Source organism: Saimiri boliviensis, chromosome 1 (assembly GCF_048565385.1).
Source record: "Saimiri boliviensis isolate mSaiBol1 chromosome 1, mSaiBol1.pri, whole genome shotgun sequence".
Taxonomy (NCBI): Eukaryota; Metazoa; Chordata; class Mammalia; order Primates; family Cebidae; genus Saimiri; species Saimiri boliviensis.
This window is the reverse complement of record NC_133449.1, coordinates 143,702,102-143,729,747: the sequence shown is the minus strand read 5'-3', so window position 1 is coordinate 143,729,747 and position 27,646 is coordinate 143,702,102. Positions and strand designations below refer to the sequence as shown.

The 27,646-nt window shown below is 46.0% G+C and overlaps 1 protein-coding gene across 8 annotated transcripts in view; it reads right to left on the bottom strand.

Moving 5' to 3' along the window:
* ZFHX3 (zinc finger homeobox 3) overlaps positions 1-27,646 on the bottom strand; it is a 377,665-nt gene that overhangs the window by 89,790 nt on the left and 260,229 nt on the right. For all 8 annotated transcript variants that reach the window (XM_074405623.1, XM_074405619.1, XM_074405641.1 and 5 more), the window contains one exon: positions 21,797-22,028. In XM_074405623.1, coding sequence (XP_074261724.1) covers positions 21,797-22,028 — 232 coding nt within the window. The remainder of the gene's footprint in view (positions 1-21,796; positions 22,029-27,646) is intronic.

Here is a 27,646-nt window from a genome sequence, read left to right as displayed (position 1 = left end):
CCACTGGTCTATATTTCTGTTTTGGTTCCAGTACCATGCTGTTTTGATTACCGTAGCATCGTAGTATGGTTAGATGTCAGGTAGCATGATGATTCCAGCTTTGTTCTTTTTGTTTAGGACTGTCTTGGCTATGTGGGCTCTCTTTTGGTCCCATATGAAGTTTAAAGTGTTTTTTCCCAGTTGTGTGAAGAAGGTCAATGGTAGCTTGATCGGGACAGCACTGAATCTATAAATTACTTTGGGCAGTATGGCCATTTTCACAATATTGATTCTTCCTAACCATGAGCACGGAATGTTTTTCCATCTGTTTGTGTCCTCTGTTACTTCCTTGATCAGTGGTTCGTAGTTCTCCTTGAAGAGATCTTCTATGTCCTTTGTTATTTGTATTTCTAGTTATTTTATTCTCTTTGTAGCAACTGTAAATGGGAGTTCGCTCATGATTTGGCTCTCTGTTTGTTACTGGTGTATAGGAATGCTTGTGATTTCTGCACATTGATTTTGTATCCTGAGATTCTGCGGACATTGCTTATCAGCTTAAGGAGGTTTTCAGCTGAAACGATGGGGTCTTCTAAATATACGATCATGTTGTCTACAAACAGGGACAATTTGACTTCTTCTTTTCCTAACTGAATGCCCTTTATTTCTTTTTCTTGCCTAATTGCTCTGGCTAGAACTTCCAATACTGTATTGAATAGGAGTGGTGAGAGAGGGCATCCTTGTCTAGTGCCAGTTTTTAAAGGGAATGCTTCTAGTTTTTGCCCATTCAGTATGATATTGGCTGTGGGTTTGTTGTAAATAGCTTTTATTGTTTTGAGGTACATTCCATTGATACCTAGTTTATTGAGAGTTTTTAGCATAAAGAGCTGTTGAATTTTGTCAAAGGCCCTCTCTGCATCTCTTGGGATAATCATGTGGTTTTTGTCTCTGGTTCTGTTTATGTGGTGAATCACATGTTTATCGATTTGCATATGTTGAACCAGCCTTGCATCCCTGGGATGAAGCCTATTTGATCATGGTGGATAAGCTTTTTGATGTGCTGTTGGATTCAGTTTGCCAGTATTTTAGTGAAAATTTTTGCACCAATGTTCATCATGAATATTAGCCTGTAGTTTTCTTGTTTAGTGGTGTCTCTGCCAGATTTTGGTATCAGGATGATGCTGATCTCAAAGAAAGAGTTAGGGAGGAGTCCCTTTTTTTGTATTGTTTGGAATAGTTTCAATAGGAGTGGTACCGGTTCCTGTTTGCATGTCTAGTAGAATTCGGCTGTGAACCCATCTGGACCTGAACTTTTTTTGGTTGGTAGGCTATTAATTGCTGCCTCAACTTCAGACCTTGTTATTGGTCTATTCAGGGTTTCAACTTCTTCTTGGCTTAGTCTCGAGAGCGTGCAAGTGACCAGGAATTTAACCATTTCTTCCAGATTTACTAGTTTATGTGCATAGAGGTGTTTGTAGTACTCTCTGATGGTGGTTTGTATTTCTGAGGAATCGGTGGTGATCTCCCCTTTATTGTTTTTTATTGCATCTGTTCGATTCTTCTGTCTTTTCTTTTTTATTAGTGTAGCTAGTGGTCTATTTTGTTGATCTTTTCAAAAAGCAGCTCCTTGATTTATTGATTTTCTGAAGGGTTTTTTTTTTGTGTCTCTATATCCTTTGGTTCTGCTCTGATCTTAGTTATTTCTTGTCTTCTGCTTGCTTTTGAGTCTTTTTTATCTTGCTCCTCTAGCTCTTTCAATTTCGACCATAGGGAGCCGATTTTAGATCTTTCCTTCTCTTTCGCATGTTGGCATTTATCGCTATAAATTTCCCTCTAGACACTGCTTTAAATGTGTCCCATGGGATCTGGTAAGTTGTGTCTTGGTTCTTGTTGGTTCATTTTTATTTCTGCCTTCATTTCGTTGTTTATCCATTTGTCATTCAGGAGCAAGTTGTTCAGTTTCCACATGACTGTGAGGTTTTGAGTGCTTTTCTTAATCCTGAGTTCTAATTTGATTGCACTGTAGTCTGAGAGACTGTTATGATTTCTGTTCTTTGCATTTGCTGAGGAGTGATTCACTTCCAATTATGTGGTCAGTTTTGGAGTAAGTGCAATGTGGTGCTGAGAAGAATATGTATTCTGTGGATGTGGAGTGGAGTGTCCTATAAATGTCTATTAGGTCTGCTTGGTCCAGATCTGCATTCAAGTCCTGGATATCCTTCTTGACTTTCTGTCTCATTGATCTGTCCTATATTGTCAGTGGAGTGTTAAAAGTTTCCGACTATTATTGTGTGGGAGTCTGAGTCTCTTTGTAGGTCATTAAGGACTTGCTTTATGTATCTGGGTGCTCCTGCAATGGGTTCATATATATTTAGGATTCATATATATTCAGGTTCATATATATTCAGGTTCATATATATTCAGAGACTAAGATTGCTACCCCTGCCTTTTTTTTTTTTTTTTTTCTTGCTCTCCATTTGCTTGGTAAATCTTCCGTCCCTTTATTTTGAGTCTATGTGAGTCTTTGCATGTTGAGATGGATCTCCTGAATACAGCACAGTGATGAGTCTTGACTTTTTCTCCAGTTTGTCAGTCTGTGTCTTTTGATTGGGGTGTTTAGGCCATTTACATTCAACGTTAAGATTGTTATGTTTGAATCTCATCCTGCCATTTTGTTACTGGCTGGTTGTTTCACCTGTTAGCTGACATAGTTCTTCATTGTGTTGTTGTTCTTTACCTTGTGGTATATTTTTGCAGCAGCTGGTAGTGGCTGTTCCTTTCCCTGTTTAGTACTTCCTTCAGTAGCTCTTGTAAGGCAGGTCTTGTAGTGATGAAATCTCTGAGCAACTGCTTGTCCATAAAGGATTTATTTCTCCTTCACTTATGAAGTTTAGTTTGGTCGGATATGAAATTCTCGGTTGAAAGTTCTTTTTTTTTTTTTTTTTTTTTTTTGAGACGGAGTTTCACTCTTGTTACCCAGGCTGGAGTGCAATGGCACGATCTCGGCTCACCGCAACCTCTGCCTCCTGGGTTCAGGCAATTCTCCTGCCTCAGCCTCCTGAGTAGCTGGGATTACAGGCACACGCCACCATGCCCAGCTACTTTTTTGTATTTTTAGTAGAGACAGGGTTTCACCATGTTGACCGGGATGGTCTCGATCTCTTGACCTTGTGATCCACCCACCTCGGCCTCCCAAAGTGCTGGGATTACAGGCTTGAGCCACCGCGCCCGGCCGCAAGTTCTTTTCTTTAAGGATGTTGAATATTGACCCCTCCACTCCCTTCTAGCTTGTAGGTTTTCTGCCGAGAGATCTGCTGTGAATCTGATGGTCTTTCCTTTGTGGGTGACTCGACTCTCTGGCTGCTCGTAGGATTTTTCCTTCATTTCAACCCTGGTGAATCTGACAATTATGTGCCTTGGGGTTGCTCTTCTTGAGGAATATCTTTGTGGTGTTCTCTGTATTTCCTGGATTTGAATGTTGGCCTGCCTTATTAGGTTGGGGATGTTCTCTTGGATAATATCTTGAAGAGTATTTTTCAACTTGGATTTCATTCTCCCTGTCACATTCAGGTATGCTGATCAAGCATAGATTAGGATTTTTTTCACATAATCCCATATTTCTTGGAGACATTTTTTTCACTCTTTTTTCTCTAATCTTGCCTTTCATTTTATTTCATTGATTTGCTCTTCTATCTCTGATATCCTTTCTTCTGCTTGATGGATTCAGCTGTAGAAACTATGTATGCCTCAAGAAGTTGTGGCGCTGTGTTTTTCAGCTCCCTCGGGTCATTTATGTTCTTCTCGAAGCTGGTTATTCTAGTTAACATTTCATCTAACCTTTTTTCAAGGTTCTTAGTTTCTTTGCATTGGGTTAGAACATGGTCTTTTAACTCAGAGAAGTTTGTTACTACCCACCCTTCTGAAGCCTGCTTCGGTTAATTCACCAAATTCATTCCTTTTTGTTCCCTTGATGGTGAGGAGTTGTGATCACTGAGAGGAGAAGAGGTGTTCTGTTCTTTGGTGGTTTCATCCTTTTCACGCTGGTTTTTTTCCCATCTTCGTGGATTTATCTCCCTTTGATCTTTGAAATTGGTGATTTTGGGAGGAGTCGAGTGGACATCCTTTTTGTTGAGATTGGAGCTGTATCTTTTTCGGCCTGTAGAGGGCGCTGCTGGGCTCGCTCGGGTTCAGTCGGGTTGCTGGGTGGCTGGTCCTTCCCCGGAGTTTGTGCGCAGGTGAGATGGGCCCCGCCTTCCCAATGGCTCTCTTCTTCTCTGAGCTGGATCTTCCTGGTTGGGGTCAAACTCGAGTATTTGCTGCCAAGCTCTCTAGCGAGGGCTTCAATTTCAGTTCTGTGAAGTTGGGGCCTTCCAGGCCTTATGGTCTGTTTCCCTGCTTTCAACTCCGCCTCCCTCTGTGGGATGTCCGTCCTGCTGGCGTTAGTCCAAATTTCCACCCAGGTCCGTGTGACAACTTGCCACACCTGGCGGGAGCCGCTGCTCAGATTTGCATGACTACCCACAGTGCCCCTCAGCCTGGCAGGGCTCTCGGGGACCGCGGGTTGCAGGAGGCATGAGGTAAGCACAGGATCCGAAACGCAGCACTGAGCGGGTGAAGTCACCCGGCCCTCCGAGCCGGCTGCGTGTTTCAGGTGGGGACACCCACCCCCACGCCTTGGTTTGCCCCTCTGGGCGGCTCGCCCTGCGGCTCCTTCCCTAAGCCGTTTTCAGTGCCCTATCAGTCCCACAGAAACAAACCTGGCACCTCGTTTGGAATCGTGAAGTCCTCTAGCCCTCTGCATCTCATTCGCTGGGAGCTGCATTCACGTGCTGGCTTCTCTCGGCCATCTTGGTGCCCCACCCCCCTGCCGTATTTGCTTTAAATAAATGTATAATATTCACACTTGTAATCCTACCACCTTTCAAAAGATGGTCAGGGTCTGGGGGAGAGATGGTTGAAACTAGACTTCCGAAAGATGAAAGAAAACGGGATTGCAGTTTTTGGCCATGCCCAGGATCCTCTCTTTTAGGCAGAATGGCCTGCTCATTAGCCCCCGAGCAGAGTCCTGAGCTCCCACAAGCGCCGAGGATCTTCTCCCTCTTTCTGTCTCTATCCATCTATCTTTCCAGGTTCAGCCCAACCCTCTCCTTCGAGCTTCCCCATCATTCAGCCCAGGAAATCCTCACCCTTGAAAGCCCAGAGTATTTACTTCCTGTTCCGCTCTCTGGTACTCAACACAGATCATCTTGAACCCTTTTAACCTTCAATGGGTGTATTTTTCACATCCTCCCAAAAGAGCATAGGCTGGGCTCATTTACTCTGTTCTTTTCTATTCCCTCACAGCAACCCGTATTTACAACTAACAGATGTTTAATAAAAAGCTCCAAAGCTCAACATGCCCCAGTGCTTCCAACGTTAAGAACGAGGGGAAAAGAATACCTCTGAATCACCTCAAAAGCGTGCTTGGAGAAAACGGCGAGTGTTTCTGCTGTACATTTACAGGCCCCAGAATATCAATTTGCATTTGTACGACTTCCCTTTGCAATGAGAATTCACGTACGTTCTTTCATTTTATCTTATTAGTATGATGAGATTCGTTCTTGATGAATCCGTACCACCTCAGCTCCTTGTCATCATTCCATTATCCCTACATGTTTATAGATTTTCTCCTTTATTACTCATTGTATTTTTCCCATCAAGTATAGCTCATATACGAGGTAGTAATTACTAGGTTCTCTACTCCTTACACTTCAAGTTCGCCAATTTTTTTCTGATCATAAAAGCCTAAGTGCCTATTGTCAAAAATCTTGAAAACAGAAAAAGTATGAAGACAATAAAAGTTGTCCATAATCAGAGCTGGCATCTCAGTCTACGTACAGGTATTTTTAAGAAAACTATGACAATTATATGTGGTTTTGGGCCTTGCTACCCTCACCTCAGTCTAGAGAGCTTGCTTCCATATCCTTAAATATTAATGGAGAACATTATTCTTAATGGCCACACAGATTTCCACCACAAAATCATAACACAGTTTACTTAATCTTCTTGTTATCTTTTAAAAGACATATGGATGACATTTCTAATTGCCTTCATAGTAAGCATACTTCCTTGCTAACAGAATGCTCACTTTTTTCGAAGCACCAGTATCCTTGGCCAAAAACTGCTGTCTGCCGTGCCCAAGGGCAGTCTTATGACACAGTCCCAGCCCGTGAGATATCAGAGAAAGTAAGCGGCCGGGGCTTCAGATGAAACTTTAAAGAGGCAGCCTCCAGTGGCGTATGCGCTCTCACCGACCCACGTCCTCCTGCCTGGAGCTCAGATGGAGAAGCCATCTTGAGTCTATGAGCAGGCAACAAGTGCTTGGTAAGAACGGCTCCATGGAAAGATAGAAGGAAAGTGGGTGTCTGCTGACTCAGTGGAACCTTCACGTCTGCACCTGACTGCCCTTCTCCCAAGGCTGCTTATAGAAGGAAAAATAAAACCTCTAACTCTTTTTTTTTATTGAGACAGGGTCTCACTGTGTTGCCTAGGCTGAACCCAAACTCCTGGGCTCAAGGGCTCCTCCTGCCTCGGCCTCCCAAAGAGCTGACACTGTTGGCATAAGCCACCAGACCGTACCATCCTAACTCATTTAAGCCACTTTTGGAGGGTTTCTGTGATCTATAGCCAAGTTGTGTGAAACGAAAGAATACTTCTTTGTTTCCCCACCTTCTGCTATCTTCGTAACCTGTGATACGGCTTCAAAAATGGGGAACAAGACCTATACACCGCAACTGCTGGGGTTGTCCAGTCCAACGTGGGACAGAAGTCCTGGACAGGAGAGGTGTCAGGTTTCTCTCCCTCTTAAGGGGGCTGCCTAACCTGTTGATACTGGGCTCCCATCAAGATGCGCACAGAGAATGGTATGGGCCAGCTGTTTGTTTCCTTTTAGTGTTCATACAACTCTAGCCGAGAGTAACCAAGCAAACTGCCCCTCACTGGCTCAGGTAACTCCTGTAGATGAATTCCAAACTAACAGGCCAGTAAGGTGGCCTGGCCACTCTTCCACCTGGAACACAGCTGACTGAACATGGCAGATCCCTGCAGACTGCAGGCAGCCATTCGGCTCTGGATCCCTTTCTCAGTGGGGAGACCTGGCTTGGTTGTGAAGCCAGCCCTGCAGGGAGACGGCAGATCCAACACAGCTCCTCTTGGAAGCCCTCTGTGCTAGGACGCACAGCCCAGATGCCCCAGGAATCCCTAAGGGAAACTTCATGGAACATGTGACTGTCTACACAGCCTGCCAGAGGCCAGGTCATCGCTCACCCAACAAAGGCAAAGCCTCAGTGTAGTTTCTACTTAGTTCAAGGAACTGGAGTTGCAGCTTTCACTAGAAGAGCTGCTTCTCCTTGATGAACAAACTATTCCACCCATAAAAATGGCGTAGAAATTACTGTACATGCTAATGCAGCCAAAAACTTAAAAGAATGGTATAGGGTTAAGTGAACTGCCAGGGTACGTCAGTTTTAACGAGATGACAGTCCTTTAATCCTGCTGCTTAAAACGATGTCTAAAATGTGCAAGTCAAATTTCCAGCCATTTTAAGAACATAATGGTAAAGATAATTTCATCATTATCAGGTGATGCAACATCCTGCCTGGTCCCAGAGCTGGAATTCCAAACAGTCACGCCTTTGCAGCATTTCACAGCCCTGAAAGGGAGCAGAGACTGAACTGAACACCTGTGATGATAATTCCAGTCCACGCCCAGGTGATTTTTGACAACGGAGTTAAAGTTGAAATGAGCTTATTTTTCTGTCCTAAAGGGAAAAGGAGCCAAAAATCCTGTTAATCTAGCATCCTAGTTACTCAGTTTCACCACAATTTACAGGATAGTTTTTCAATCCAAAAACTAAAGGCTATTTTTATCTCAACTACGCTGCATCATAAAAAACACGTGCACGCATGCAACTTCAGAGGTTTTGGCCTAAAGCAAGTTTTCGAAACATCCGGGTTCAAATATTTCACTGAGATGGTAGGGGTGGAAGAATCTCACAGAAGCAAATTTTATTGTTCTCTATAAATTCAGACTTCTTCAGCTACAGATGGCTTGGGGATCCAGTCTTGCTTGAGAATCATGATGGAATGAGCCCATAGTCAGGGCTTCTTCTCATTCAGTTTCATGCAAGTTCTGAGCTCCCACAAGTGTCTGCTGGAACTGGACAGGAAGTTTATAAGGTGCTGTCCATGATTCCGTGCACTCACAGTCTTCCCCCATCGGCCCGCCATCCCCAGCCATCCAACCACTTCCTCCCCACCAGGCATCGCCTGTTGCAAAGTTTTATTAACCAAATGCTTGGGGGTTTCTGTATATTTATATTACCTCCTCTTCTGTCCTTCTGTTCTACCCGGGCATGTTGAAAAAAAAAGTTATGATAAACTTTAATAAAAACAAAATTAAAATGATTAAACCTTTCATATCCTTTAGAGATCATCTCGATTCTGCTGGCTGGTCCAATCTGGAAGAAAACAAATGTGAACCACAGCTTGCTGCTGCTTTTCAATTTTTTTCCCCCCTAAAGAAACAAACAGAAAAGGCCGCCTGTGGCCAGATTTTTAAAATGAATTAAATTTGTCCTCACACACGGCAGCCAGGTGTGGTTGCAACATTCTTTCCAGATATCTATGATATATGCCAACATCCTTCCCTCTGGGGGTCTTTCAAAGTGAGCCTGACAATCTCAAAGGCACAGGGACTTGAGGGGGGAGAAACAGGGGTGATTCCAAAACAGCTATTGAAAAAGAACCACTGTTTCCCAGTTAGCCATGTAATAATGCCTTACAGAAATGACTGGAACCCCTGCTCCTGCACATCATCTACCAAAACAAAAATATCAGTCTACATTCCTGACTGAAGAAGAGCCCAGAGAAAACAGCCCAGTATGGCACAAATCTCCCCAGTCTTATGTGTTCTAAGGAAGTCTTCAGATCTGCCCAGGGTCTGGGCACAGGTCCGCAGAGAATCCAATGGCTGCAGAATTCGATCAGGCCTGTCTGTCAAAGGCCAGTTAGACACGGAAATCAGAAGTAGGTCGTGAGCCCTCAAGAATGGGGTAATGACCTCTGGACACGAGGCACAGGGGCCCCCAAGAGAACAAAGGTGTTAAGGCATTGTGTAGGTATTTTGTTGTCATTCTTGGTACAATATCTAACAGTGAGATCAACTTTTTATGGTGGAAATAAACACCATGGTCTTCTATATGAAGACGGTCTGTGGAAAGTGACCACCCATCACAGGGTCCAGCATAGGAGGAGAATCTCAGTTTGCCTTAGTCATCATAGCACACACCCTGACCACAGCTAGTTTCTCTTCTTCGTGTCCGATGTTTATGTTGTAGTAGAGATGACTCATCCTCAACAAAAGTCCTTCCTGTGTTTCAAACTCAGGCAATGAGTCACTAGGAAAGGATTGAGTTTTTAGGGGGGAGAAAAAAAAAAAAAAAAAAAAAAACCTTCTGATCCTTGGGCTAAAATAGGGAGCCCCAAAGAGCTATGCTGACCCCAGACAAGCATATGGATGGTTTCCTCAAGGCTCAGGTCAACTCAAACCCCTCCTCTTTGCAGTGAACCCCTACAGTCAACTTTGCTGGAGACATGGCACCTCTCTTCCCTGCCTGAAGAGGCCCCCTTAACAGGGGGCCATGGGTTGAGTGGTGAAAGAGGCAACTCACACCTGAATTCTAATGGACTTATGAACCTGAACAGACCAAGTCACAACTTTGGGAGGCTAAGGCAGGAGGATCACTTGAGGCCAGGAGTTCAAGAGCAGCCCTGGCAACATAGTGAGACCCTGTCTCTACAAATAAAAAAAAATTAGCCGGGTGCGGTGGTATATGCTTATGCTACTTGGAAGACTGAGGCAGGAGGATCGCTTGAGCTCAGGAGATGGAGGCTGCAGTGAGCCATAATTGCGCCACTGCTCTCCAGCCTGTGCAGGGACCCTGTCTCTACCCAAAAAAAAAAAAAAAAAAAAAAAGCACCAACCAAAAGTCCAGCTGATACCTACTAAAAAATCCCAGTTATTGCCATAAAAACATGGCTTGGTTGGGCACGGTGACTCACGCCTATAATCCCAGGACTTTGGAAGGCCGAGGTGGGCAGATCATGAGGTCAGGAGTTTGAGACCAACCTAGCCAACATAGTGAAACCCCATCTCTACTAAAAATAGAAAAAATTAGCTGGGGGCAGTGGTGGGTGCCTGTAATCCCAGCTACTTGAGAGGCTGAGGCAGAAGAATCCCTTGAACCAGGAGGCAGAGGTTGCAGTGAGCTGAGATCACGCCACTACACTCCAGCCCGGGAGACAGTGCAAGGCTTTGTCTAAAAAAAAAAAAAAAAAGTGGGCTCTGTTCAAGGCTGCATAATGGGTGAAGAGGACATATCCTCATCACACATGCACTTCACAACTGCTAGTGCTAGTGACAGGCTGGAAACCACTCCAATGAGGACCCTAGTCAGGGCTAAGCAGATCAGCGCTGCCCTTCCCATGCCATGGGGTTTCTCAATACTTCCGAAATGGACTCACACAAGAAAATCACAGAGGGCTTTGGACGTTAGGAAAACCATGCAAACCATTTCCACTTCTCAGGGCAACCTGCGGCGTGCACTCTGGAGTATGCAGAGTCACAGATAACTGCTGCCTCCCTCTTCACCTCTGTCTTAGGATTTCTTCATTTTTATTCTGGAGAGAATCCAGCAAGCGATCACATTGTCTTCTAGACACAAAGAATCCCATCCCTGGGGCAAAGTGCTACTTGTCCCGTGGAAGCGTTTGTCAGCAAGGAGATGAGACTCGGTGGGAAGAGCACAGCCCTGGGCCCTGGGCCTGTGGGCCAAGTCCCTACTCTGCTGCTGTCTACAGCAGCCCTGTCCTCAGGAGCTTTCTGCAGGGAAGGAAATGGCTTCTGTCTGCACATCCAATACAGCAGACACTCACTAAGACAGACGGGTTGGTGCAATGGAAACCTAGCGCCCTGAGACATCCAGGATTGCCAGGAAAGGCCCGAGTTTGCCTCTGCTTTACGCTGGTGCTGGATGGGAACGGCCCTGCGTAGGCTGCCCTCAGTGCTCGCATCACAGGTTGGATCTGGGAAAGACCAGCCACGGGAAGCAGGATGACTTGCCCTGGAGGCGCGAGTGAAGGACAGGCGTGAATGAACGCTACACAGGGTAAAAGTGTACATGCTGGGATATTTAGATCATGTCCAGCCTGGAGTGTATGATACAGGGTAAGGAAAAAAACAAGGAATAAAAAGTCCTCCAGGTACTTCCGGCAATTAAAATCCTCTGGATGGAAGTCTAGTCAATCAACTGGCACCACATTGAATTCTATCCCCTAACAGGCCATAGAAAAGTATAAGGCTCTAGGAAGCATCTATCTCAATCAGAGCACAAACGCCAGGGCCACCACACACCAGAGCCCAGTGAGATCTGCTTAGTCCCTGAAAGCACCAGTGAGCACCAGATAGGGGTTTCTGTTTCTTTTTTTTTTTTTTTTCTTTTGAGAGGAGTCTCACTCTGTTGTCCATGCTGGAGTGTGGTGGCACGATCTGTGCTCATTGCAACCTCCGCCTGCTGGATTCAAGCAATTCTCCTGCCTCAGCCTCCTGAGTAGCTGGGACTACAGAGGCACGTGCTACCCCACCCAGCTAATTTTTGTATTTTTGATAGAGATGGGGTTTCACCATGTTGGCCAGGATGGTCTCGATCTCTTGACCTCATAATCCGCCCACTTTGGCCTCCCAAAGTGCTGGGATTATAGGCACCCAGCCTGGAGACAGGACTTCTAAGGAGGCGATTAGGTTAATATGAGGCCTTTAGGGTGGACCCTAACCCAATCTATCTGGTACATCCTCATCATAAAGAGAGACACTGGGAGACTTGCACAGAGAGGGTGTACCAGACCAAGGACCCCCTCTGCACGTCAGCGAGGCCTCAAGCCAAACCTGCTGGCACCTGGATTTTGACCCTCTAGCCTCCAGATCTGTGAGAAAACACATTTCTTTTGTTTAAGCCAAGCTATGGAAATGGGGGGGGTGAAAAATACAGACATTCTTTTTTGACGAATGTATGATATGACAATTTTGGATAAAAGTTTGGGTTGAAACAACAGATGGGCCTGTTCCAAGAAAATCACACTGTCTGATTTCTGATATTCTAATTAGAGCAGAGGTCAAAGATCTTTTAAAAGCAACAAATGGTTCCTTTTATTAACATATACGCAAAAGGTCTCAAGACAGTCTTGAGGTATAAAACTATAAAAAGCCATTCAACATCCACTCTGAAAAACACATCTTTACAAAGTCCTTCCAAAGTCCCTCGAAAGCGCTAATGGAATAAGACATAAGTGGTAAAAAGCAAAATTAAATGCTCATCTGAAGACTTTTCTCCCACACTGTTCAAACTGTGAAACAGAGAAACAGATAGGCAAGAAAAGCTGTACCCCACCCAGGCTGGCAGGAACCACACTTCTCTAAAATGCAAGCCAAAAAATATTAAGGCAAATGTAGCCCAAACCTAGCCTGGGTCTACCAGAAGGCTGAGGAAACCCAGTGAGGAGCTGAGCATGGTCCAACAGAACTTTCTGAACTGTTCTAGAAATCTAGTCTAAGTTAACCATGAGCCCCATGGCACTATTAAGCACTTTAAATCTGGTTAGTATGATGCAGAAACTGGGTTTAAAATTTTATTTAGCGTTAATAGAGAATTTCGAGAAGCTTCCTTGTGGCCCTCAGGGGATCTGAAAGCCCAGGAACCAGGGAAGTGCTTAGAACTGATTTGCGAGGCCACAAAACTTTCCACTGCTCGTCAATGTTTGAAAAAAATAATTTGGAACCATAATTCTTATAATTGGGTCACAGTTTGAAGGGGGTTCCTTAACATCTGTGACTCTCAGAAAAAGCCTTTGAGCTATTTCTGTACGCAGAGAGAGAGATGCATGTTCTATTTCCTCCCTGGCCCCTACCAAGGTCAGGAACAAGTTTCATACAGGATGTAAGTAGCCCTAGAAATGGATTCTTTGGACATTCCTAAAGACGGTAGAAGTACAAATCGTTATTTCTCTTGAAAACTCCATTCAGGCAAGAGAGAAAGTGTGAACTGGGATAGGGGATCCACGTGGGAGGGGTCTGCACACATGGCAGGAGACAGCAGAGCAGGACAGCCACTTCCTGCTACAGCTGTCGGCTTTAGAAGATCTGTCCCCTCCAGCGAAATCCAGGGACAGAACCCCCAGCTCCCAACCCAGCAAAAACACCCACTCACCGGCTAGCTATCCACATTCCTCGTAGGGTAGAGTTTCAAATTTTCAAGTTTTCTGGATATACCTTTTGAAGGTGACTTGGGATGTCTGGAAATAAAGGTTTCACGAAAATAACACTTGGTATGACATGATGTCCTGTGGCTCCCTTGGAGGCTCCCATGTCACTGGGCTGTGATGAGCCAGTGGGGGTCCCTGGCATGCTCCCATCCCTACACAGAGGAACCCCATCCTCTGCCCCTTCAATGCTCACTCCTCCACCTGCACACAAACACACCCATACACTGCCCTCATTCCAGGAACTACTAGCAGGGTGTTTTTTGATTTATTCTTTTTTTCTTTTTGCTCTGCCAGAAAGAAACCCTCCCTAGCAGTGAGTGGCCACGGTATCACTGCTTCTCCCAGTGGGCGACTCTGGGCACGCACTGCCACCTACCCATGAAGATAGCATGGAAGACAGCCTGGAGCCCTTGACCAAGCACAACGCTGACCAGAAGGGCAGTGCACGGCCAGTGCCACAGTGTCATATGCCGAAACAACACACACAAAACCCCAGTAGGTTCATCGTCTCAGAAAAATAATGCAACAAATGAATGGTGGATCTAGAACATCAAAGAACAAATGAATACGAATCACTGCACCTCAGGCCACTGCAGCCGGGTCTCGATAACCACTAAAGAGGTACAAGTCCTGGAACAGACAGACAGGGCTTGGGGAGCTGGGTGGGAACCTGCACTCTCGACCCACTGCCCATGTGACCATCCTAGTGATGCCACACCCTCTCCAGAGGGACATTCCAGGCCATGGGCATCTGACAGCAGTGAAACAGCACTGCGTATGTCCACCTTCCAGCAGATCAGATCATTAGCATATTTTACAGAGAGCAAGCAGAAAAGTTTAATTGCCCTTAATTACTCAGTTCAACAAGGCTCCTAGATAATGGCTCTCAGATTTCTTGCCTGGTATCGACGTAATTTCCCTGACTCTGGCTTCATTATATCCCTAGCTTAGAAGCAATAGCCTCTCCAAGATGGCTTTCCAGAACAGACACTGAAGTGAAGCTCCTGCAAGGCTGGGCTGTCACTACCAAGGTTTCTTGTATGAGGAGTCAGATCTGCAGCCTTGACACCACTCAGCGTGGGGTGGGTGGGTGTGTGTCTGTGAGAGCGAGGGAGGGAGGAGGACACAACTAGAGTGTACTTAAGAAAGACTAAGACAAGGAATATGTAATCAGAAGCCATCACAATTACAAATGTAAATGAACAGGCAATTGGCACTGACCTTTGTAGATTGTTAGAGGACTAATTAAGGCAAATCAAGAACTCTGTTCCAACAGAAAAACAAGATAGTATACACCCTGAGAACTTCTCCTGTCCTCTCTGTGTAAATGCAAAATGCCGGAGAATCACAGAGTAATCAAAGGACGAGTACTGGCAAATAAAAAGCATCTCCATGAACAAAAGACAACCAAGACTTACTTCTTAGTAGCTTCTTAGCGATCTTGCTAAACTCTCTACCAACAAGCACCACCACCATCTGAACCCCTGCCACACGTCTGACATTCTGTTAGAGTCCATGTAAACAGATCCCACCCCCCAAAACAGCCAGAGACAAGAGTTACTAACTCCTTGCTCCAATGATTATTTTAAAAGCTGCAAGAAAAATACTCAGCCGGGCGCGGTGGCTCATGCCTGTAATCCCAGCACCTTGGGAGGCCAAGGGAGGCAGATCACCTGAGGTCTGGAGTTCGAGACCAGCCTGACCAACATGGAGAAACCCTGTCTCTACTAAAAATACAAAATTAGCTGGGCCTGGTGGTGTATGCCTGTCATCCTAGCTACCTGGGACGCAGGAGCACTCCAGTCTAAAACCATGTCTCTACTAAAAATACAAAAATTAGCCGGGCATGGTGGCATGTGCCTGTAGTCCCAGCTACTCGGGAGGCTGAGGCAGGAGAATCACTTGGACCCAGGAGGTGGAGGCTGCAGTGAGCCAAGATCGCACCACTGCACTCTAGCCTGGCCAACAGAGTAAGACTCCGTCTCAAAAAAAAAAAAAAAAGGCTTAAAAAAAGGAAATCAACCTTTGTTATCCCGTAAACTCCATTTTTCATTTAACAGCATTATGTTCTCCTTTCATGTTCATACATAATGACCTCCCTGTACCCTTGCATTGTAAGGCATCTTTCTAAAAAACATGCTAAAATTTACAATCCTTGTCCAAAGAGTCCTTTAGACAGATAAAGTCATATTTTCTCCATGCCTCCATAAACACTTAAAATTTCAGTCACCCCAATTTGTTTGGATGCACTTTTACATTTAACTTCTCTAGTTAAAAATACTTGAAAAGTTCCTATACATTCCCCAAGCCTGCTCAACAAGACGAACAGTAAGAAAGAAAAAACAAAGAGCATGGGTGTGCTGGTTTTGTGAAACAATATTTCAGAAATTCAGAGCTGGCCTCAACATATTTTAGCGCCAACAGAAAAATTACACTGAAATTGCATATAATTTAGCTATTTACAAAAAAAAGAGATGTACTTCATATGTAGAGGACAGCCTTATGTCGACTTCGAAAAATAAAAACAAAACCAAGTGAGAAAGCTGAAGATAGTGTATTTTCTTGGTCTCTTAGGCTGTATAAGTTAAGCAGAGCACTCCGAAACTTGGTTTAAAAAATGACAGTCTTTCAGTAAAGACTGTCACCACAACCACATTATCACCTGGTGAGCTGTGTGCACCTCTCTGTGTACTGTGAATGCCAAAGATGTATCATTAAAGGGGGTTACTGCTTTTTGCTCCAAGCAAAACAAGTCTCTTCAATTCTGAATGATCGTGTGCCCTGTGGAAACTGAGTCCGGGTCCAATTACTTCCAACGGCTGAGCTGCTCTATTCATCAGTGTATCCACACTGAGAGCACAGAGGAGACATCAGCTATCACCTGTGTTCTCCAGCTCATAGAAAGTCTTATATGTAATAGATTGTCAATAAAGAATTGTTGAACTTAATGACATGTGTGTGAAATTTGGAGGTCTATGTCTACATGAAAGAGAAAGTAATTAGTGCAAGGCGAGTAAGAGAGAAAACAGGAGGAGGAGGAGGAGGAAAAGGAGAAAGGCCAAAAGCAGAACACAAAGGGCCTGTGTTCTCAAAGCCCAGGGCACTGAGAGAGTAAAATTAGTTAACTAAGTAAGTTTCACCCAGGAGCCAGAAATGCCTTTTAAATAGGTGAACAGGGAAGCTGATCCTACACATGACCCACCTCTGAGAGCTCTCCATTTTTCAAGAGCTTCTGGTCAACTAGGGAAGCAGAAGGCAGATGCCAGCAACTCAGAGCTCCAGCCCAGTGCATCGGCCAGTGATGAGGAGTGGCATCTACCTGTGGGTAGGTAAGTATGAAACCAGGCCTGGCACGGTGGCTCACTTTGGGAAGCCAAGACGGGCAGATCACCTGAGGTCAGGAGTTCAAGACCAGCCTGACCAACATGGAGAAACCCTGTCTCTATTAAAAATACAAAAATTAGCAGGGCATGGTGGTATGCACCTGTAATCCTAGCTACTCAGGAGGCTGAGGCAGGAGAATTGCTGGAACCCAGGTGACAGAGATTGCAGTGAGCCGAGATCGCGCCATTGCACTCCAGCCTGGGTGACAGAGCAAGACTCTGTCTAAAAAAAAAAAAAAAAGAAAAGAAAAGAAAGAAAAAGAAGGGGGGTGGGGAGGGAGGGAGAGAGAGAGAGAGAGAGAGAGAGAGAGAGAGAGAGAGGAAGGAGGGAGGGGAGGGGAGAGGAGGAGAGGAGAGAGGAGAGGGGAGGGGAGGGAAGGGGAGGAGAGGAGAGGAGAGGAGAGGGGAGGGGAGGGGAGGGGAGGGGAGGGGAGGAGAGGAGGAAAGGAGGAAAGAAAGAAATGCTGAGACCAAATCCCAACCAATTCCAGGGACTACCTGGTCTTGAGGGAAAACACTCAAGCCAATAACTTGCGGGGGGTTGGAAGAAGAATCTCACGTGCTTAGTTACCATCTTTGAGAGATATATTTCCAAGCTATTTTTAAAACAGGAAGGTCCACCAGGCATGCGTGCTTGTGTTTATCGTGGGGTAAGGGTGGGAAAGTGTAACGATGAAGAGCATCACACTAACCAAAGGCAATTTAACACAGGACTTGGCTTGCCCACTGACCTAAGGACAGGGTTCCACCATAGCAGGGCCACACGTGCATAGGAGCCTAACTATCAGCACACAGCTGGCAGCCAAGGCTCTGCACTCTGGTGCAGGGCAGGACTTAGATGTATGCATGTCCTTAAAAAAAGGACATTTCAACTTTAACCCACGAGGCCTCTCACGGGGTTACGTGGCCAGTCATGGCAGATATAGATCCTGGCTGCTACCAGAAATTTCTGAAGGGATGGAGGAAACTTTTGCAATTTCTTCTGCCTTGACTCTCTCCTCCAGACCTACAGGTTCACATGGCTTAGCAGGCTAGATGACGAACGGGACTGACTGGCAAGCAACTCACTCCAGTAACGGGTGAACTGGGAATATATAATGTTTTTGCGATCCACAGGGCAGAAACTATGGTTGAGTTCACCCCTCCTGCCTTAGCAGCAGATACCCAGATACCCGTAGGAGGTAAGGTCCAGAACTCAGCAAGCAGAAGGAGTTGGTTCTGAAGGGTTCTGTGTAATATTTCCGGCATGTGGACAACAGAAGAGAAGAGGAAAGCAGAAGCAATGTCATCCCTGAACAGAATGATGACAGGAAGCCAGAACTGCCAACTCCAGAGAGCACGGCCATGGAGGGACCCAGCTTCCGGTCAGAGTGGGTGTGGCTCCTGGAAGGTGCTCCAAGACTTTCTAATGCTCCTGCTGCCACAGGATGATGTTTCTAGCTGAAAAATCCGTGTCCCAACCCTTGTGCTAAAGAGGACAGAGTTGAGAATAGTCTATAAAGTCGATGTTTACAAAATTTGAAGCTGACCATCTTAAACGTCTGAATTCTACCAGGTCCATCATGTCCCTTCTCTTGAAGACATCCTTGAAAGTTTTGAAGAGCCGATCCCTGGGGAGAGGGAGGATGTATTTTAAGATGAGTTTTCTTAAAGTGGTTCCTAAAACAGAACCAAGTTCTTGTTAACGTCAATATGAATAATACTCTGTCCCTCTGTCATCAGTCGGGTATGGACTGAACCGGAGCCTGTGGGGGCTGGGCAGGGGTGCGGTGTGGGGAGAGAGTAGGGAAGAGACCCAAAACATGACTCCAAGTCAAAGCCAATCCAAAAGGACCTCGAAATATGGAAGGGAAGTCTATCACCTCCACGGAGGCTGCTCATACACTTCTCGGGGGGAAACGCCCGGAGCATGCACTAAATGAGAGGAACCTTGAAGGGGCTGGGGCCGTACTGCACCCATGGAAGTACCACATTCCAAAACAGGGAACTGTCCGTCCCAGGCCACAGACTCTGGGTGAAACGGCAGCTGGAAACTGTTTAGTTTGGGGCACCTCATTCATAAAAAAGCAATTCTGAGCAGAGTGAAGAAAAGAATTGAGGAGTAAAACGGACCAGCTTTTCACAGATGATTAAAACAAAGATGTATGCAGAGCTGCCCCCTACCCCCCCGGCAAAAAAAAATACCCCTAACAAAGCACAAACCCTGAACAAGAAACAGGTCTAGGTGTGTTGATAGAAAGAGGAGAATCTGGAGAATGACTTAACAGTGCATTAACGCAGAGCAGCGGATCAAACAGAGGCCACAACCCTTGGATGGGGCCCGGGCTCCCCCACAGCGCAATGGCCTCAGCCTCTGGCCCGTCCCCATCCCTCACTCCTGAGAGTGCCCCCATGCAGACGGATGGGACCAGAGGCAAAGCAGAAGCTCCACCAATTAAAGCATTTCAACTTTAACCAGAAGAGGCATGTGAAAAACACACGGCAAGGGACAGTCTTGCAGTGACCTTCAAGTGACAGAAAGTACCCAACAGCCCTTTCCCGAACAAACGATTCACACGGACTGTCGAAATTTCAACCACTCTAGCAGGGAGAAAAATTCTTGAGTTGTGGTCTATCCCATCATTTGGGAATCGCTTTTTCATTTATATGAGGAGGCAGCGAAGGAGCAGCCAGATGATCCGGAGAGGAGCAGGTGGGCAGAGGGCTTCGGAGGGCTTAGGAGGGATGCCTCCAGGAGGAAATGAAGCTGACAGAAGAACTGATAGAGCGGAGCATTTAGAGATTAGGATACGTCTACTTCTGGCAGAGTAAGGTTCGCCATGAATTAATCATAGGTACCTATAAAACCAGAGAAGACGATAAGTTGTACAAGAAGGTAAATGAAATTATGAAACTCTACATGGCTCAGCTGTGATTAATATTTATAGTTATAATAATGAAAACACTGAATATTAATATAATCCCAAATTATTATCTAATCATAATGGAAGGTGGAGGGAGGAGGGACTGAGGGTGGAAGGGGCTTGGGGAGTGGGAGCAAGTTCAAGTGGTGTGGGGGGTGTGGGAGTGTTCGGGGCAAAGCCTATCTGTCGGTAGAGTGAGGGTGCGTGTGGGATGCGTGTCACTATGGACAGGGTGTGTAGGGGTACTGAGTCTATGATTATGATGTCTGCATGTGGGGGATGCAGTATATGTGGGGAAAATCCATGTGGATGGGTATAGTATGTCTTGTGTGGGTGTGTGAATACAATGAATGTGGGTATGGTGTCTTGTCTGTGGGCTGTGTGAGTGTGGATGGAATGTGTGGGATGCAGAAAAAGTGTGTGTGCGCGCGCACGCACGTGCATATGCGAGAATGTGTGTGTATGGGGCATCGGGTGCTGGTGTGCACCCTCTGTGTGAGTTTGTGGTTGGGGTATGGGTGTAAGTGTGCACACAGGTGGGTTTGTGGAACAGCACATGGATGAAATCCTCATCTGCCTGGGTAGAAAGCCAAGAGGCACCATCTAAAACTTAAAAACAAGAAACAGTCATAGATGCATGAGGAGAAACACGGAAATAAGTAACAAAAGAAACATCTACAAGTTGAAAGTGCTTTCCCTGGAAAAGGGGATGGGAGAGGGCCATGCTATTCTTCATAAGGTCTACAGAACTTTTTGCCTTTAAAAATTATAAAAATGTGTAATCTGATTATGTTAAGATTAAAACTGCATACAACAGTTTTGTATGGATGGATGGCCGAGAAGGCGCTGCGAAACAGAGGGACCAAGAGTGGCCTCGAGTCTCTGGCTCGGCCAGGCTGTTAGAGAGGCTGCCATTAAACGGATAAAGAAGTGTGGCAGAGACAGCTGTGAGTAAGGTGGCCAAGAGGTGGGATCAATGACAAGTCTGTGAAGCTCGGCATCTGGGAGGTGGGACCAGTGGTGTCCAGGAAGCTGTTGAAGAGTATTTGGCAGCACCAGGAGATCAAAGCTCAAGAGGCTGGGAGCCAAGAACCAGGCCACAGTGCCAGGTGCCCAGGTACATGGGGCAGGCTGAGGACCACCAGCCAGGGACAAGCTTGGAGAACCGTCAAGGGAAGCCAGAGGACAAGAGGGAAACGCCTGGAAACCAAGGGAAGGGAAGGGGGTTTCAAGAAGAGGCTAGACAACAATTTCTAACACCACAGAAAGAAACGGTCAGGCCCAGCAGGTCCTGGGCTGTGTCAACTGAAGGTCAGCGGCGCCCTCCCAAGGGTCGCTTGGGCAGGAGGACATGGCTTGTAGAAGGTTGAGATGTGCAATGGAGGTGAGCAGTTCAGAGGGTTCTCTCAAGAATCTGGAAGATTCTGTTGTAGAGGGAGCATGGGACCTAGGATGAAAGGAACGCTTTTTTTGTTTCTAAAGAGGCAAGTGACTGTCTTGTGCATCTAAGTTGAGTGCAAAAAACTGAAAGATTGAAAAAAAAAACAGAAAAGAGGAGGTGATTCTACCCAGCGAAGTCCCAATATGAAGGAGGTGGGGAAAAGGCAGCCGCAGGGAGGCAGTGGGGGAGGTAGAAACGAGGCGAGCTCCCACCGGGTCTCAACGCCTTGAGGCCGCAAGCAGCAGAAACGCACAGAAGAATCGCTCTCAAATACAACTGAAATGTTTATAACAAGCACTTGTTTTATTCCTCTCTGAATTACGTTTTTACAGACGAGACTTGAGGCCACAAACTGTCTACTCTTAATACTGGGCAGGACACATGATGTAGCATTTGCTATGTCAACTTGAACCAATCAATTGAATCTAGAGTAGGTACCGGTGGAATTTCAGAAGACAGTATATCTTTTGTTGGCCTGCTCCCTGGGTAGTAGCTTGCGACTTCCCTAAGACTGAGCCTTGCTTCAAGAAAAGTGCTGCCAAGTTCCAAAGGGAGAAAGAAAAGCAACAATCCTTGCGTGTTCCTTCCAAAACACAACGCTCTTCTGTGAGGTTAGTAAGGGGACGTGAGGACCAGTTGGATCAGAAATGTCTTCCTCAAACAGAAGTCCTCAGGAGGCCTCAAGGAGGTGAACAACCAGGCCTAACCTGGGCCTCCCACACCTGTGAGAGCACTCACCTGGGTCTGTGGAGGGGCATCTGCGGATGGTGAAGATCTGCCCCAGGTCCTCGTCCTCCTCCGGAAGGCCCTTCTGCAGCCGCTGCAGCTTTCGCAGGCTCTCACTTCGCTGGTGCTTCATGGAGCGCACGTGCTGGATGAGGTTGAGCTTGGCCTTGGTGGAGTAGTTGCACAGGACGCAGTGATAATAGCAGCTCTCACCTTCCACACCACTTTCATGCTGCTGCAGGTGCTGCGAGGGACAAAAGAGAAGAACATGCCTTGGGTAAGCCACTCACAGTCACCAATGGCACCAGCCCACACCATCCTGGTCATAGCCAGAGGCATGCCTCCAGGTTACGCATCTCCACAGCCAAACAGGATGGTCTTTCATATCGTGTGGCTGTATCCCCACCAATAATCTCCCCCTGAATTGTGATCTGAACTGTAATCCCCACGTGTTGGGAGGCAGGACCTCATGGGAGGTGATTAGATCATGGGGGTGATTCCCCCATGCTGTTCCTGTGATAGTGAGTTCTCATGAGATCTGATAGTTTTATAAGGGGCTTTTCCCCACTTCACTCAGCACTTCTCCTTCTTGCTGCCATGTGAAGAAGGACACGCCTGCTTCCCCTTCCATCATTGTTGTAAGTTTCCTGAGGCCTCCCTAGCCCTGAAGAACTGTGAGTCAATTTCTTTCCTTTGTAAATTACCCAGTCCTGGGCAGTTCTTCCTAGCAGCAGGGTAATGTACTAATGCAGTCCTCAACCTTGAGATTCCTTAGAGGGGTTGTTTTTGTTTTCCCTAGAGTACCCTTCTCCAGCAGTTCTTTGAAGAGGCCCAGCAAGCTGACTCCCATTCCTGCCTCCCCCAAATGGCCCTGGCCATGTGGCTTTTCAGAATGTTGACAATGCTGATCACAGAGGCTTTCCTGGCATACAGTTAAAGGTTTCCCCTTTTGTTCTCTAAAGTGGCCTGTTTTAGTTAGATCAGGGGTTGGCAAACTATGACCCATGGGCCAAATTCAACCCACTGCTTGTTTTTGTAAAAAAAGTTTTATTGGATCACAGCCACGTCCACTAATTTACATACTGTCTATGGATGCTTTCGAAACATCAGAGTTGAATAGTTGTGACACAGATACTATAGTCCACAAAGCCTAAATTATTACCATAGAAAGGTACTAAATTATGACAGGAAAAATTAAGCCAACCCAGATTCAGGTAATAGCCTCTGGCCATCCTGCCTGTACAGGATCCTAGGTCGGGAGCATAAGGCCAGAGCTGGTAGCTGGCCTTTTCATAAGATAACTCTATAGTTTTTGTATTTATAACCACAGTCTACTAGGAGAACCCCAAATCAGTTTTTTCCCCAGATTAAAAAATGCCAGAAAAATAAATTTCTCCAGTCTAGTTCCCTGCCAATATCTCAGAGTCACCTGGTCCAAACATAATTTGGAACATCTGACCACCTGATACACCAAGTGACCAATGATGCTGGTCCTCTTGTTGTGTATTGATCCCAGAGCATGGCAGCCTAAGAGACCCCAGGAGGCAGGCACAGATAGGATTCATGTCTGGGGTGTAAGAACAGAAGAGGTCATGCAGACAGTTGGTGGACCCCAGGCTTCTGTGATTAGGAAGACTTAAAAATGACCCAAGAACAGAACTCACAATGTTTCTGAGTCTCCTGGGGAGGTAATGAAAGCTATGGACCCTTTTTGACTAACAGAGAATTATGGTGTAGAAAGGCCATCTCCTTCATTTCCAAAGGTTCATTTTAGGGGAAGAGGGAGAATTATTCTACTGCATACACAGGAAACAACGGAAATACTCCCCAAAAGCTTTAATGATGGACTCAAGGTAGCCCAGTTAGTTAGGGGAGAGAGAGAGAGAACCTGGGGCTTGTCTCCTCCAGCATGTACCCAGCAGCCTTTTGAAGGAGGGAATTCAGATCACGTGAGTGCTTTTGCGTACCTGTGATTCCATGTCCTTCCTTTTTTCTCCTCACCACCTATCCCCAACCCCAGCCCAGTCAGCCAAGCCCGGCCCATGGAGCCATGGCGGGCACACGACAAATGTCTCAAAACTGCCCATGCTGCTAGTCTCCTTTCTGACCCACACTGCTTCTGTCTGATATCTACGCCAGGATAATGGTTTCTAGTCCTGCTTGGGTATCTCGTCCTTGTCCAGCTTAGAATGCAAGACACTGGCAAGCTAGAATGGTTTGAATGCCCTGCACGCCACGCAATCCTAAAAATACCAGAGTGGCCCTGTGAGTGCTTCCTATCAAGGGACACTGCTCACGTACTGATGTGCAAACATCCTGTGTTCGCTGATCACATGTGAAAAATCCAGAAGCATGTTTGTACTTTGTCAGAAGAAGAAACATAAATGCACCAACTAATTGTCACGGAAACTCATGGGAGGGAGGCTGAAGCCCTCAATCACACAAACTGACTAAAGTATCCCACAGGAAATCTTGCCAACTTGGGCATAAGAATGGGATAAGCCTCACAGGCACCAAGAGAGAACAATCCCTTCTGCCCCTGGAACGGGTGATTCATACACTCAAATGCAGAGCCTTGGACAAAGTAAAATTTCTGCAAGTAAAAACAGCGCCAGAAGAATTTCACAACCAGAAAGAGTTGGAAGAACCAGCCAGTCCCCGGTGAACTGTTAGAGAAATTATAACTGATGATAAAAAGCTTTTCTGGAGATAAATTTAGCTGCTTTTTATTTTTTTATTTTTGTTTTCGTTTTGAGAAAGGGTCTTGCTTTGTTTCCCAGGCTGGAGTACAGGGGCTCGATCTCCGCTCACCGCAACCTCCACATTCCAGGTTCAAGCCATTTTCTTGCCTCAGCCTCTTGAGTGTCTGCGAATACAGGCATGCATAACCATATCCAGCCAATTTTTGTATTTTTAGTAGAAACAGGGTTTCATCATGTTAGCCAGGCTGGTCTCGAATTCCACACCAAAAGCGATCCACTAGCCTCAGCCTCCTCAAGTGCTGGGATTACAGGCGTGACCCACCGCGCCTGGCCTTTGAGCTGCTTTTTAAAAATGATTTAACCTCACTGTCTTCTCTGTGATGAGGTTCTTTGCAGAGGATGTCAGAAGGATGGGATGCAGTGAGGCCGTGCTTTTTGGAGGTTACAACCGTGAGCAGAAGGCTGGCAGAAGATGAGCAAGCCCACATCGTTTCCCTTAAACTGCGCCATGAGGCCCCTCAGAACTCAGAAGCCAGAAACAGGACCAGGATATTCCAGGGAGCAAGAGTTTGGCCTGAGACTGAGGAGCTGGAAACCTGTAAGGGAGCGAATTGCTGTCTTAGGTCACCAGGACCAAAAGAATGATATTCATTAAAGCTTCAACGAAAATGGAGTGAATAAAAGATAGCAGAGACAATAACCATGAAATTCAAAGAAATGCATTCCATCAAGAGATTTTGGAGGTAGAATAAACTATGAAATCAGATCAAGAATCACTAAAGCCTTACCTCCAATCCCCTGCTACCTCCCTATGAAACAGGATTTCCTCACAATAAGGCACTGAATTTCAAACATCAAATTTTAATATGGATGTGTGAGCGTTCTCCATTCCAAATGGCTGGAGTCTTCAATCTTTGAGCCAGAAGAGACGAATAACACAGCCAAAAGAGCTGGACAGAAATGTGATGTCGAATGTCTTTTGTCTTTAAATCCACAGGCTACTGGGTTGAAATAAACATCATACCGGGGACTCACACTTTAAAAAATGGATATGATAAAGATATTCTAAAGTCACCTCACACTTTATCTAGCTCATGTTGGTAAACTACAATCTCTTACACTGCCATGAATTCCTTCGTCTGCCACTTTGAGAGACGTTTTTAGCAAGGAACTAGGCATGTACTACAAATCATGGAGAAAAGAATCAAAGGAAAAAAGAAAATGGAGCCATGGCTTCTCCCACCTGTCCTGGTACAGTGAGCACCTAGAGTCCTCTCCTAGAAACTTCCATAAAAGATTCATTCAAAAGTCCAAGGTTGCCTTGTATTCCAACTTTATTCTCCAAGACACTTTTTAAAAATCCAGTATAGGCCAGTGGCTCACACGCATAATCCCAACACTTTGGGAGGCCAAGGTGGGCGGATCACCTGAGGTCAGGCGTTCAAGACCAGCCTGGCCAACATGGTGAAACCCTGTCTTTACAAAAACACAAAAATTAGCTGGGCATAATGGTGGATGCCTGTGATCCTAGCTACTTGGGAGGCTGAGGCAGGAGAATCACTTCAATCCAGGAGGTGGAGATTGCAGTGAGCCAAGATTGCACCACTGTACTCCAGCATGGAGTAAAACTCTTGTCTCCAAAAAAAAAAAAAAACCCTCGAGTAACGTGTATCTTGGTTGCCAGGAAACAACTGCTTATAAAAGGTAACATCCTAACTCAAAATTCTGTTTGCACTCCAGTTCTACTGATGTCTACCTGCATGTGACAAGTCCTGTTCTCCCCAGATTTTCCAACTATCTTGTTATTTAAGTTGTCTAACAGGAAGTAAACAGGGGCCCAAAGCTAGCAACAGGGTCCTGACCTCTGTGACCTTCTCCACACCATTCAGCCATTTCCTAGGCCCTGAGCTGGTAAACCCTCAACCCCGTTGCTCAGATCCTCTCTCCCTTCCTCCCAAGTGGCACTGGCCTCATCCCCAGAAAATCCCACCCTTGGAACCTGCCTAATAAAAAGCAGCTCCGGGAGGGAGTGTGCTAAGAGGCCCATGAGCACTCCACGGGGCAAGCCAGTCAGCCAAGAGCACGCCTTCCCTGCAGAAGAGAGTGGATGTTTTCATTTGGAGAAGGAGGGAGAATAATTTGTTCCTGACCCAGCTAATTAGAATACCCTCAATTGGGATCACAATGTATTTAATTAAATTCACTGTAATATACGAAGAATCCACCAAGGCACAAATCCCAGTGGTGCACTCAAGAAAGGCGCTGCCTGCTTTCAGAGTTCTTGCTCTTCTCGCCAGGCAGGAAATTTTTCTCCCACGCAAATCCTGAATTTCCCAACCCCTTCTGCCTCTATCACAGAGCTTACCTGCTGTGGAGGGGGGCAACTGGGTTCTGTTTTTACTTTTTCCATTTTCTTTACTCTGTGCTCACAATTCCTACCTACTCTCCTTGGTTAGGTCAGGAGTGTAATTTTAAAAAGAAAACAAAACAACAGCTCCAAGCTGGAACGCATGCCACCCGGGGACCCAAAGAAAACTACCTGGTGAGCCCATTTGGTGAGGGTTTGTTTTGGTTCAATTCTAAGTGTCTACAACAGGAGACCCTGTGGGGACGTGTACACACACATGTGCGTGCACACATGCACACACGCACACAGAATAAGCCCAACCCCAGGGACTTAACCTGCAGGTGATGCAAGCAGTGACAGCAGCAACTCCAAGAACATAAGGAGTGGTGTAATGAGGGCATCCCACTTTAGCTTGAATACTGTTTAGAGGATACACTTCCTGGAATACTGAAAATCACAGGGGCCTACTAGCTAACTCAAGAAAATCCAGTATCTTCCCATAAATTCCTAATGAGAAAGCATAATCAACCAGTAACTCGAGGTCAACCTAGCTAACCAAAAACGGAGTGGGAACTCATGTCCACCCAAACTCATGTGGTTGGGCCAGCATCTCCCTATAACCTTGACTCTGACTATACTTCTCCTTGATCAGTCCCACTCCAACTCACTTGCTTGTTTAGAAAGCACCTGCAGGCTGGGCATGGTGGCTCATGCCTGTGATCCCAACACTGGGAGGCCAAGGAAGGAGGATCACTTGAGCTTAGGAGTTCAAGACCAGCCTGGGCAACATGGTGAGACCCCGTCTCTACAAAA